Source organism: Pseudorasbora parva, chromosome 15, assembly GCF_024679245.1.
Source record: "Pseudorasbora parva isolate DD20220531a chromosome 15, ASM2467924v1, whole genome shotgun sequence".
Lineage (NCBI taxonomy): Eukaryota > Metazoa > Chordata > Actinopteri > Cypriniformes > Gobionidae > Pseudorasbora > Pseudorasbora parva.
The window spans coordinates 6,848,795-6,861,330 of NC_090186.1; the positions used below are offsets into that span (position 1 = coordinate 6,848,795).

At 37.2% G+C, this 12,536-nt stretch overlaps 1 protein-coding gene across 1 annotated transcript in view; it reads right to left on the reverse strand.

Annotated features, from left to right (window-relative positions):
- Window positions 1-12,536, reverse strand: part of sh3rf1 (SH3 domain containing ring finger 1) — a 61,527-nt gene that overhangs the window by 10,396 nt on the left and 38,595 nt on the right. The window contains exons 5-6 of the mRNA XM_067416906.1: window positions 10,189-10,506; window positions 365-475 (exon numbers count right to left, since the gene is read on the reverse strand). Of these exons, the coding sequence (XP_067273007.1) occupies window positions 365-475; window positions 10,189-10,506 (429 nt within the window). The remainder of the gene's footprint in view (window positions 1-364; window positions 476-10,188; window positions 10,507-12,536) is intronic.

The window sequence follows — 12,536 nt, forward strand, 5'->3', positions numbered from 1 at the left end:
TGAAGGGCTATCAGATGGCAAACTGTCCTCGTTTAGCAATAGCACTCGAGTGTGTGTATGCAAATATATATGAGAATGAGAGAGAGTTTTCTCCCTCATTTATGCGAGTGTGTTTGCATTTGATGACCTATAAAAATATTTATTGGTAAAAAGTGCGAGGGAGGGATCACAGTTATCGGGAAATCTTGAAACGGCAAACATTGGCTACTTATTTGTCTGGGCTTATATCAAGTAGCATCGAGTAATAGGGTTGTGTGTGAATGCTGATGTACAAACAGCAACACTTTATATATGCAGGTCAGAAGAATGTGATATGATAGGATGATGAAGATTTTTGACATACTAAGTGAATTTAAGGACTCACCACTGGAATAGAGGCATAGCTGGTTTCTGGGGGAAATGTGAAAACTGTCGCCGTTGTGACGGGACTGCTTGGTGGAGGAGTAACAATAAGTCCCGTTGTGCAAATGTGAACCTACGAGAAGACAAATAAGAAGAAATGACAAGTTAATCAATCCACTCCTGTATTATCAAGCAAGTGAAAGCACGTTATGAGACACTGCAATTCTGCTCAAGGGACAACAAAGCTATACAAGCGAAAGAAATTTGGGCAGATAACCACACACGTATGTGCACCCGATGACTGTTGTTTAGACAAATGAACTTTAATGCAACTAGACATCTTCTGAGCTGCAAGTCTTCATTTGTTGTTCATGCCTGAAATCAATCCACCTCAAGAACACCACACATGGCCTAAAAATGTCATGACCAATGAGAACTTGCCTTTGGTGAATTTAAGCATGTGCCAAAAAGACTTTCATTCTAATCGGTCAGCTGGTGTGCATGAGTGAGCAAACGGATTAATAATTGGTTGACAGAGAGCATATGAAATATTACAAACGATTTTAATTTCAAATAAATGATGTTCTTTTAAAGTTTCTATTCATCTAAATGATTTTGAATAGTTTAATAATAGGACTGACTAACAAGAGTGTATAGATGTTTTATAAACTCTGACATGAACTTCTATTTCTCCCTGCGAGTTGTCTCTGGTCAGTGATCATGGCATGTTTCCATAACCAGAAGCCCATAAAACAAAGATGGCACTCTTCAGGTCGCATCCTTCCAAGGGGTCATGTGCCACCCGAGCAACTGCCACTCGAGTCTCCCGCTATTTTAGTTCTCCATTATGACTAACAAGAGGTCATAAATCAGAAATAAAAATGGAGCTTTTTGTCAGAAAACATTAATAACACATGGATGGACCACCTAGGGCAGCTACGAGTGACGTATCATGTGTACATTATATTAAGTCGTCAGATGTTGGGATCACAGGGCTTCATGCAGAACCCACAGAAATAAACTTCCAGGATAAACCAAACCTCTGAGAGAGACACTACAAACGAGCAAGAATCAAACAGATTTGTAGGTTCAAAGGATTGCTACAGAAATATTCCGTGTTGTGACATATCAATATCAAGTCCTGAGCGAATGATGAGCTCTTATGAGTGAAAACACTTCATGTGTGCTTCAGCAAATCAGACAAGAGTCTTCAGACAGACAAAACACACACACACACACACACACACACACGCACACACACACGCACACACACACACACGCACACACACACACACGCACACACACACGCACACACACACGCACACACACATCCTTGTTTCTAAAGGTATTTAGAGAGGAGCTCAAAATAGTCCTCCTCAAAAAATAGACGGACGTAATTATACAGAAATTTGCAGATTTATTTTTAAGTTCGATTCAATTTCCTGTTCTTTCCTTCTCTCTGTGCCGTAGAGATATGCAACTCTTCTGCATATTGTATGAATGTCCTGAAGTGGTATTTGTCATTAATGACATGGCTTTTCCTCCCCTCTTCACCCCAGGTCCAGATTTAGATCTGTACTTCACACTTCATGGCTTGAATGTTCCCAAGCCAATAAGCCCAAACTACAGGCTTCTCCAGGTTAGTCTCTTCTTCATTAGAAGGGAATGAAGCAGGCATGAGAAAAGGCCAAACCATTTCAAATCTGCCAGAACTGACACTGCTCACCACACTAAATAAAGAAAGATGGACGGTTGTGTGTGCATAGGATAAAGGCCTGTTCACACCAAGGACAATAATACAAATGTAGTTTTTAAAAATTGTTCTAAATGTAAGAGAATAGCAGAGTTCACATCACAACTATAACGATAGTGTTGCAGCTGATGAATAATAAAAAAAACGACAGCCAATCAGAATCCATTCTGCTTTAAAGCGGTCCTATTATGCTCTTTTACAAAGTGTTGATTTAGTTTTTGGGGTGTAATAGAGCATGCTTTCATGCTTGATTGCTATAACCTTACAGACATTTTTATGCTCAAACAGCACAACATTGCACACTAGCTAGAGTTATAAAAGTGAAAAAGCATAAGCTATTAAAGTGGCAGACAACAAAACTGTAGAACATGATCATAATATATAGAACATTATCGTGCATTGGCGTTGATGATTTTAATATAGTTATTGTTGGTGTGAACAGGCCTCAGTTAAGACACAAAGATAAAACTGAAGTAGTGACAGATCATTTCTTCCATATTCTCCCATATATACAAAGGAAACATTTGCAAAAAGGAAACGTAAGTAGGTCAGGGACTTGGTTCTATCATCCATTTTTATCCAAACTATTGGAGAAGAAAAATGAAAATGGGATGAATTTTCATTTCATTTAAAGCACTTAGTGTATGAATGTTACAAAAACTCTATTACATAACAAAATATCAATTTCTCTGAACCAACTTTTGGAAAAAGTAACTTTTTTTGGTCTTTTGAACAGCATATTTTCTGCATGAGCGTGTTGAGCTGGGAGCTAAAGCTGAATGTTTTCTCCACAGAGATCCCAAAAAGAGTAAGTGCTAGAGGAGTACCTGAGAACCTGTGTGTGCATCACTGCAAACAGCATATCAGCCTGACACAGGCCCACTCGGCTTCAGGGTACATCAGCTCTCAAGTCGCACCCTACAGGTTTGATTGTACAAGGTACTGAGTGAGTCAATGTGTGGGATATGAACATACTGGAGGGCACACCAACTCTCACAAATACTGTGCTATTCTCGTTGACACAACACGTCCTGCAGGCGAGAATGACATCAGTGATTGCTGATTGGATGAAATAAGCCAACAGCTGGATGATAGCACAGCTGGTGCAGGCCTGCATTTTCACAGCGCTCAAATCATGCAAATTAACATTGCCAAATACTTTTTGTAATTCAAACCCTAAATTTATACAAGAAGAAAGGGTTATTTCACCCAAAAAACACAATTCTGTCATCATTTTCTCACATGTTTTCCAAAGCTGTATGACTTACTTTCTTCTGTGGAGCATTTAAAGATATTTCTGAGATATTTAGAAGAATGTTGAATATTGGAGCCTACAGACCAAAAATTTGACATTTCTCAAAACCTTTTTAATGTTCTCCTTCTCCAGAAAAAAAAAGCCATAAGGTTTCAGAACAAAACGAAAGTAAATGATAATGACAGAATCTTTATTTCACCTAAACCCCATCTTTGATCACCAAAATGACACATTTAAACGCTTCTCCTGTGAAAAACACCTTCATGCCTTAAAATAGCTTGAATGTAACTAAACCCTTGCTTAATTTAGCATACACTGCGTCATGAATATGCAAATTAGTCCTGCCTCCACTCACTCCAGCTCAGAGACCCAGTCGCTCAACTTTTACTCAAGTTATTGTAGTAAACGCTGCACAAAGGTATCACTCTTTACAACAAGTACTTCCTGTCAGACAACTGCCTTCTAACAATCAACAGAAATGCATTGAACAACTCAGAACGTCAGTGGATAAAGATTATAGTTCATCATAACATTGTGATATACATCATACACCCGCTATACTGCTAAAGATACCTGATTTTTCATTTGAACAGAAAAATACACCATGATAACCTTGCTTCTCTTGAGACTGCTTTGCAGCAGTAAATGATATGCTAAAGCCCGCCCACACGTTGATGTGATTGGTCACAAACTACCTTATAAACAATCACATCAGGAAACACCAGCGAAAACCGTTGAGACTTTGGTTCATTGCGGTTTTAATGAGAAATTACTCAGCAATGCTTTTGAAATTAATTTTCTCATGGCTTGTCTAAAAGCATATTAAAAACACCATAAAGAATAAACAACATAAACTGTCAGGGTTTAAGGGTTTGGGCCATTAATACATTTTTTTTTAGAAAGTTATAGAAAGTTGAGACTGTTGGTAACAATGTGGCTTTGCTCATGAATATTAATTAGACTAATAATTATTTAATTATTAAACCACCATTTTGATAAATAAGTCATCTATGAGATGTATTGATATGTAGCATTTCCAAGTCATAACTGAAATGTAAAAACATGACTACAATTAGAAATGGTATAAATAAATAAAAAAGTTTGAGCTATCAATTTGAGCTGAAAGAGCAATCAAGTGTGCTCGAATGAACTTATGACATATTTCATTTGATAAATTCATTCCTACATCTGCCATTGTCAGTCATGGGATTGGGTAGGTCAGTGGTTTAGCAAAGTGTGATGCATACCTGGATGCCCAGGGTGATACACAAATATATTTCCACCCTAATATATAACTTTCAAAACTTTTAAACCAAAGTTTCAGCATTAAGTCAGTAAATCTATCAGCAATGTTTCATTTTGTGATTTTTTTTTTTAATAAAAAAAGCTACAAAAATGAGAACATCTGAGAGTTGTGTGCTGAAGAGAACATTACTGTCATTTTCTCCCACTAATGACAACCACCACAATGACCACTCAGCAAAATTAACACACACACTAACGAAATGAAAACTCCTGCTCGGTAATTAGAGAAGCATCCCTGCTGTTTTATAATGCGGTGGGGACAATATCAGCCATGGTAATAAAGATGAATGTAAACCTTCTTTCTTTCTTTTTTTTCTTTTTTAAATCACCTCAAACATCCTCATTCTTCTAAATGGCCTTTTCCCCCTCGGTTTTTCCTTTCTCTCTTTCCCTCAAACCAGAAATATATGAGAAAGCAATAAGTCTGTGGTTCATATATTCCAAATGTGTCACAAAACTCATGTAAATCGATACATCACTCTCATAAGAGGGCATAACTGCTGCCACAAAGGAGGGGGATCACTTTACAGGCTCAAACAGGCTTTTATGAGATCGTGAGTGTCTGGATAATTATTAGCGCTAAAATGCCTAGATAGGAATGTTAAAAGAGCGTGAGAGAAAAAATGTGGGCATGCAAGAGAGGGACAAAAAGGGGAGAGGAAACAAGAGCATTCATAGTACTAGATGACATGAAAACAACAGATCAACTGTTATTGTGTTTTGCTGTAGTTTCCTGACAACATTACAGATGAAAAAACAAAAAAAGAGCAAGCATGATGGGGAAAGAAATAAATGAAACCATATGCTGTAGTATGCAAAAGCTAGGACACAAAAAGACCAATTATAGCCCCATAAACACTGTAGATGATAAATATTCTGGTAACGCATACAGGAAATGGACTGGTGTCTTGTGTAAATACACTCACTAGGTGAGAGCACAAAACGCTGTGCTGGTTTTATATTAACACATGATGACGAATTTTGTTGCTTGAGAAACGGTCTCACGTTCGTAAAGCGTTAACACATGTTTCGCTAAGGCCACCACACGCGCTTCCTCATTCCATCTGCACCAAGTATTCACTCTCATAAAACTGAATTGGGGTCAGCTTTCACAACACCACGTCTCAACCATTCCTTTATGAACACGAAAATGGATCCAAGAGCATACAGACAGGCCGAAACTAAAACGACAGAGGTATAGTGTGTCTTCCGTTGTGGTCAGGGTTTTGTCGCACAGCAGAGGACTCAAGAGATTCTCAGATACTACAGGTGACGACGTTAATAAAATCAGAGAGAAAAGAAATCCCAGTTACTAGTGGGATTCTTATACAGTCGACTTCACCTGCAAGTAAAGTCTTTATTACTCTGAGAAACATGGAGAATTTCTTCCTCCTACTTCCCTGTTGCTTTTCTGACCAGCTCTGTTAGAAACACTTGTGTTTGTATACTATAATCACAAACTTTACCATTTATGTGCCAAAATAAAAAGAAGGGAACAATAAATAAAGTGTATATTTCTACAAAATATAATTATACACTATTGTCCACAGGTTTTGTTTCACTTATACTCAGCAAGGCAGCATTTATGTCATAAAAAAATCGAGTAAAACCTTAACATTGTGAAATATTACCACAATTGAATGTTTTTCTAGATTTCCCTATTGACAAGGCCAAATTGTCAGCATCATTACTCCAGTGTTCAGTGCAAAATTATCCTTCAGAAATCATTCTAAAATGCTGATTTGATGCTCAAGAAACATTTCTTATTGCTATCAAAGTTGAAAACAGTTGTGTAGCTTAATAGTTTTATGGAAACCGTGACATTTAGGCCCGGTTTACACATGTATTTCCGGTTTAATACGGATAACTTTTGCTACAGTTACACCTGTCGTCTATACTACTCTGGTGTTTCCGACTATTGAAAACTGATACTTTCGAATTAGTTTGAAAACTCTGAAGTTGCTTTTCAGTGTAAACTGACCAAAGTGTTACTGCAGCAGATTTATTAGGCTACTGTCACTTTAAGAGCGAATGCACATACCCAATATACTGTTCCAAGTGCGCTCTTTTATCAATCTTTTTCATTCACTTAAGACATAAACGACTCTGTATACGAGGATACTTACCAAAACAGCATTTCAACATATTTGTGTGCATGCAATTTGACCGTTTAGGCGCGTATAAAAGCCCAAAGTATACTTTGCTTATGCGCGTTTGGCTCGTCTAGGGAACAGCATCTCTTTCTTAGCTTACTACCCTTTTAATAATACACTTTAATATTAAACATATCCCGCAGTTTAGCAACAGTAGACTGTATTTTACAACACTCAATTAATTGGCTGATTTGGATGTCAAGTTTGGGGCTTTTATGGAAGAACAAAAGTGCACCGCTGAGAAGAAAAGGAAGATTTTGTTTTGTTATTTGAACGAGAAAGACTTTTTTTGGAAACTATAATAATGTTTTATATTGTTACCTGAAACTGACAGCTTTTTCTGTAGCACCCCAGTTTATGAATGTCAATCAAAGCCGGTCTTTTTATTCATTTCATCCGTAGCAGAGCATCCCGAGACTTATACTTTTTTTTAAAAATGAAAATAAAACAAATTAAAAGGAGTGTAAAGTAAAGGGGGAAAGTGCCACATTCCTGAAACTTTCCTAGGAACTCCCCCCACCCACCCCAGAACATCACATGAAATGACACGTCTGTCTGCCTGCCGTCTCCTTAGAGACCGCATTGCTCTGCAACAGCTGTGAGTGACTGTCATCCCAGGGTTGCTGCGGTATCCTCTGCGAGCGAGTGGTGGGGGGAGTGTTTGAGGTGGTGGAGCGCTGTCATACATCAGTGATCTCCAACGCTCGGACAGCATGTTGGTCTGTGTGGATTGAGAGAGAGTAATGCTGACAGAACAGGAGAGAACCGTAAGCTGGTGCGGACAATCAGAGCTCTGTGTATGGTGTCAGGCATCCTGCCCACACTCCACTTTCCTTCTGCTTCAAGCAATTATTTGTAGACAAATTTCACTATTTGGGACGTAATCACTGTTGCACATTCCCTCTATTTCAATGTCACATGACAATTATAGATTGTCTGAAGCGATCTTAAAGGGATAGTTCACCCAAAAATGAAAATGTGATGTTTAGGTGATCATAGATATATATAATATGGATCCACATATAAAATATAACATTTTATATAAAATATTCCTCATTAGTGCCTGTGTGGCTCTATATTATATATATTTATATATATATAATAATAATAATAATAATAATAGATTTTATTTATAATGCACTTTTCATTCCGAAGAATCTCAAAGTGCAACAAAGGTGGGAAAAAATAACAAAAAAATGAATAACAAGTAAAAATATAGAATACTACAAACAATCAACCAACACAGAAAACAGAACAGAAACAGAGCTGATGGTGAACAGAAACAGAGCTGATGGTGAACAGAAACAGAGCTGATGGTGAACAGAAACAGAGCTGATGGTGAACAGAAAACAGCTGATGGTGGAAGTCTCTGTTAGCTCCGCAGCACACTGTGGTCCACTCCATGTTTCAGATTTCTCCCAGCGGCAGTGTCCCGATGACATCGTCGAGGCATGACAGCTGAAGACCAGATGATGGGTCTTCATGACGATGGGGATCGCCGCAGCACCATGCAGGAGGCAGAACATTTTTCCGGGCACTTCTGTGGACACACCGGGGTCGGCGCAAAAGTCCAAGCCGCTCCACGGCCGCAATGCAGGAAGGAACAGCGGCGCAGCCGAGAAGCGGAACATCCCAACATCACGCCAGACGCCGATTACGATGGCCCGGATGACGCTAGCCCGGTGCAAACTTCAGCCACCATGCAGCTTAAGCCCAAGGGAGACCACCAGTGAGCAGCCGCGGCGAGAAACATCAAATGTCCTCCAAACCAGAACCAACCGCAGCAATTCAAACATAAACATTAGAGAAGCGGTGGAAAACGGCGAAGAGACGAACAACGTCCTCTCAGTGGCTGCCAGCAATCAGCAACAGTCCCAATAGTAGCTCTGTTAGACTAGTCACAAACATAAGGAAATAAAATAAAATCTAAATCTAATAGTACATTAACATGATTTGTGGGTGGAGAAGCGGCGAACAGACAACGCCAGCGTCCTCTCCCCCACGTTGCCTTATTAAATATATATATATATATATATATATATTAAATATATATATATATATATTAAATATATATATATATATATATTAAATATATATATATATATATATTAAATATATATATATATATATATATATATATTAAATATATATATATATATATTAAATATATATATTATATATATATTAAATATATATATTAAATATATATATATATATATTAAATATATATATATATATATATATATATATATATATATATATATATATATATATATATATATATATATATATATATATATATATATATATATATATATATATATATATATATATATATATATATATATATATATATATATATATATATATATATATATGTTTACGTTGCTAAAAGTGGTTGCTAAGGGTGTTGTGCAGTGATTACCGTTGGGTCACACTGACCAATCAGAATCAAGGACTGAAACTAACTATTTTATCATTTTCTGTTTTTAGTAATTCCATTAAAATTTACATTCATGTTTTTCACATATTTTAAACCATGCCAAATACACTACCGGTCAACTTTTTTTAATTAATTTTTTAAAATGAAATTAATGCTTTTATTCAGCGAGGTAACACTGAATCAATTAAAAGTTATAGTATTTATTTTAAATAAATGCAGTGCACTGTTTTCACAAAATATTAAGTAATATTAAAAATATTAACTGTTTTTAACATTGACAATAATAAGAATTGTTTCTTGAGCACCAAACGATCATGTGACACTGAAGACTGGAGTAATGCTGAAAATTTAGCTTTGCCATGACAGAAATAATTAATATTTCAAAATATATTAAAATATTAAACTGTAATAATTTTACACAATATTTTGTTACACCGTATTTTTGATAAAATAAATAAGCTTACTCTGGCTACATATTACCAGCTCTACAATAAATTAATTAAATCCCAGAATGAGTCTTGTTTTGTGTTCATGTTACTTATGGTAAGCATGAACTTCAAATTCAGGCATTAATTAGAGTCAGATTTGAGTCTATTTTTGAGTCCATCTTTAAACACATCTGTGCAGATTCTGCTGTACTGAGAGAGTGTGTGTCCAACTTATCAGGCTGTGTAACCATGGCCACAGCTGAGAAGCTCATCCTCAGTGAGCGATGATGTCCTTACCTCCACTCAGTATGAGTACTAATCTATATATAACATGGAGAGAGGAAGAGTGGATGAGGAACAGAACATTTAGAGGTCAGCCACCATCATGCTGGAATAATAATCGTGTTCTCTCATTATCTTCCTCTCCTTTCTTTCCTGCACACCCACACTCTATTTCCCTATCACCAAATCTCTCCACACATTACAAGTGTCAATCCATCATCTCTCACCTGTGAAGGTGCGCTGGAGGACAGGCCTCCGCTGAGCTCTCCGATCCGAGCCGCAGCCGTGGGGTTAGAAGAGCTGATCAGAACCGGGCCGCTGATCTCCATGGAGTGTCTCTGGGGTGGAGGGGCCAGGCAAGGCTTATGGGACATAGTTAGGGAGGTGAAGGAGTGTCGCTTCTTACTGTTCTTCTTCTCCCCAGTAGCTTTCTGGGAGCCGTTGGCCTGGGGGCCCGAGGAAGAGGACGACGGCCCTTCACTGGAGTCTCCTCCACATTCGGATGGCTTGTCCAGTTCTATGAGCTGCCGAGCTGCATTGTTAAACTGAAAATAGAAGAGAGAATGAACGGAAATAATACTTTACTCGCAAATTATCGTATCTAATTTTGGCCCTGTGGAAACGTTGCGATCCAAATTCAAACAAAAAGAGCCTGTTTGATCACCAAGGCTCAATAGGTCATGTAAATGAACTGCTAGGCCACAGATCTCACACTTTCTTTAAATGTAATGTAACAAGGAGTTGTAGAGAATAAAAGAACAAGCAGTATATAGAAAGGTACAACAACATTTTTTAAAGGTGCCATAGAATGAACTAACATACCGTGAGCCTCAAACACCATTGTTTACTTCTTAACATGTAAATCTTGTGCGTGTAAAAGACCAACGAAACACAGACTGTGATGTAGCAGTTAGGATCATTAATATTTAATACCCCAATATTTGAACATACCAGCCCATGTTCTAGGCCAGGCAGTATTAACGTGGACCTGCACAGCAGAATCAAAACAATGACCCACCTTCGAAGCAAATAAATATAAAGTCGTTCATTTAAGCCATTTGTCGACTAATCGCATGTTTATATTAATTTAATTACTTAAATGTATACTGGGAATAATACTAAACCACAATGAGCTTAAATTACTTTAAGTACTAGGTCTCCTTGCTATGTTTTATATATATATAGACCTAGTACTTTAAGTCATTTCCACTGTTAGAAGAAATGCAAGTGATAACGCTATACATTAGTGCACTAATAATTAGTGCACATTTATCTATCATAGGTTAACATTAGAATGAGCTGTCAAGTATACAAGCAGCAGCACAAAAAAATACTATTGAGCAAAAATACTAATAAAATAAACAATGCTTTTCAGGTTTTTCAGGTAGGTCTGACATTAGTTTTTAGGGAGATACATTGAATAAAGTAATCAAATGTAAAATAACTGCATATTTAACTGTTTAAATGAAAGATTAATCCTTATTAAACTTACAAAACGCTTATGAAACGCTGTTCTATCACAAGGACACATTTTTAACCAATCTGTCACTCATGGACTGTGACTTCACCACTTCCTGTGAAGTTTTTTTCCGCTCCAAATAACAGACTAATAACATTTTGGTCGACTAAGCTTCTTCTCATCAACTAAAATTTAGTCAGCTTTTATGCGGCAGCCCTACAAAGTACTCAAAGTGTCCTTTATGTAATGAATTAAAAGCCTCCCCCTTTTTGATCTGAAAAGTAATCTGATCTGTGACTAAAAAATGCTAAATGATCTGTAAGTTGTGTGATCTGTTGCACCACTAGTTCAAAGACTCGGTGTTGTACAGTATGTGAGGCAGTGGGTGTTATGGGACTGCAGGGCATGTCTGATTTCATGTGAAACTGAAATCAAAGGCATACGGGCAGAGAGTCTCCAGTTAATGACAGAGCAACCCCAATTGCCCCAAGAAACTCTCTGCATAAATGAGAGCGGCCAATCAGACCACTCGCATGAAGAACCCTACACTCTGAATTCAGCTAAAAACACTGATCTAGGTCACAAGGTCTGATTAAATGCCGCTCTAGACAGTGAATACAGGTGTAGAGTGCATTCTTTGAATTTATTCATTTATTCACACATAATCTGATCTGTGAAAATATTAATAAATTAAACCATATGAGATGGGTACATTGGCGAGAAATTAGACCGTATGCTCAAAACAGCAGGTGTGGAATCAGCATAGATACACTACCAGTCACAAGTGCGGAAACACGCTTGATGTTTCTCATAATTTTACAAACCCTTTTGATCTCGAGGCTCACGGTAAAATGCTTGAAATAAGTTTCATAGGCAAATATAAATTGTGCAAATATAAGATTTTTTTCCCCCTAAACTAAAATTAATAAAAAAATAAATTGAAATGCATAAGTTTGACGCCTAGGGAAGTAAAACCCAGCAAGTGTCCATCATACAAGCCAACTTCAAAACTATTTACAAAGCATCCCAGAATGCACCTCAAAGTTAGTTCAGAGAATGACCAGTGTGTGCAGAGCTATAACCTAAGCAAAGGGCAATGACAGAAAAAGCTAAAAT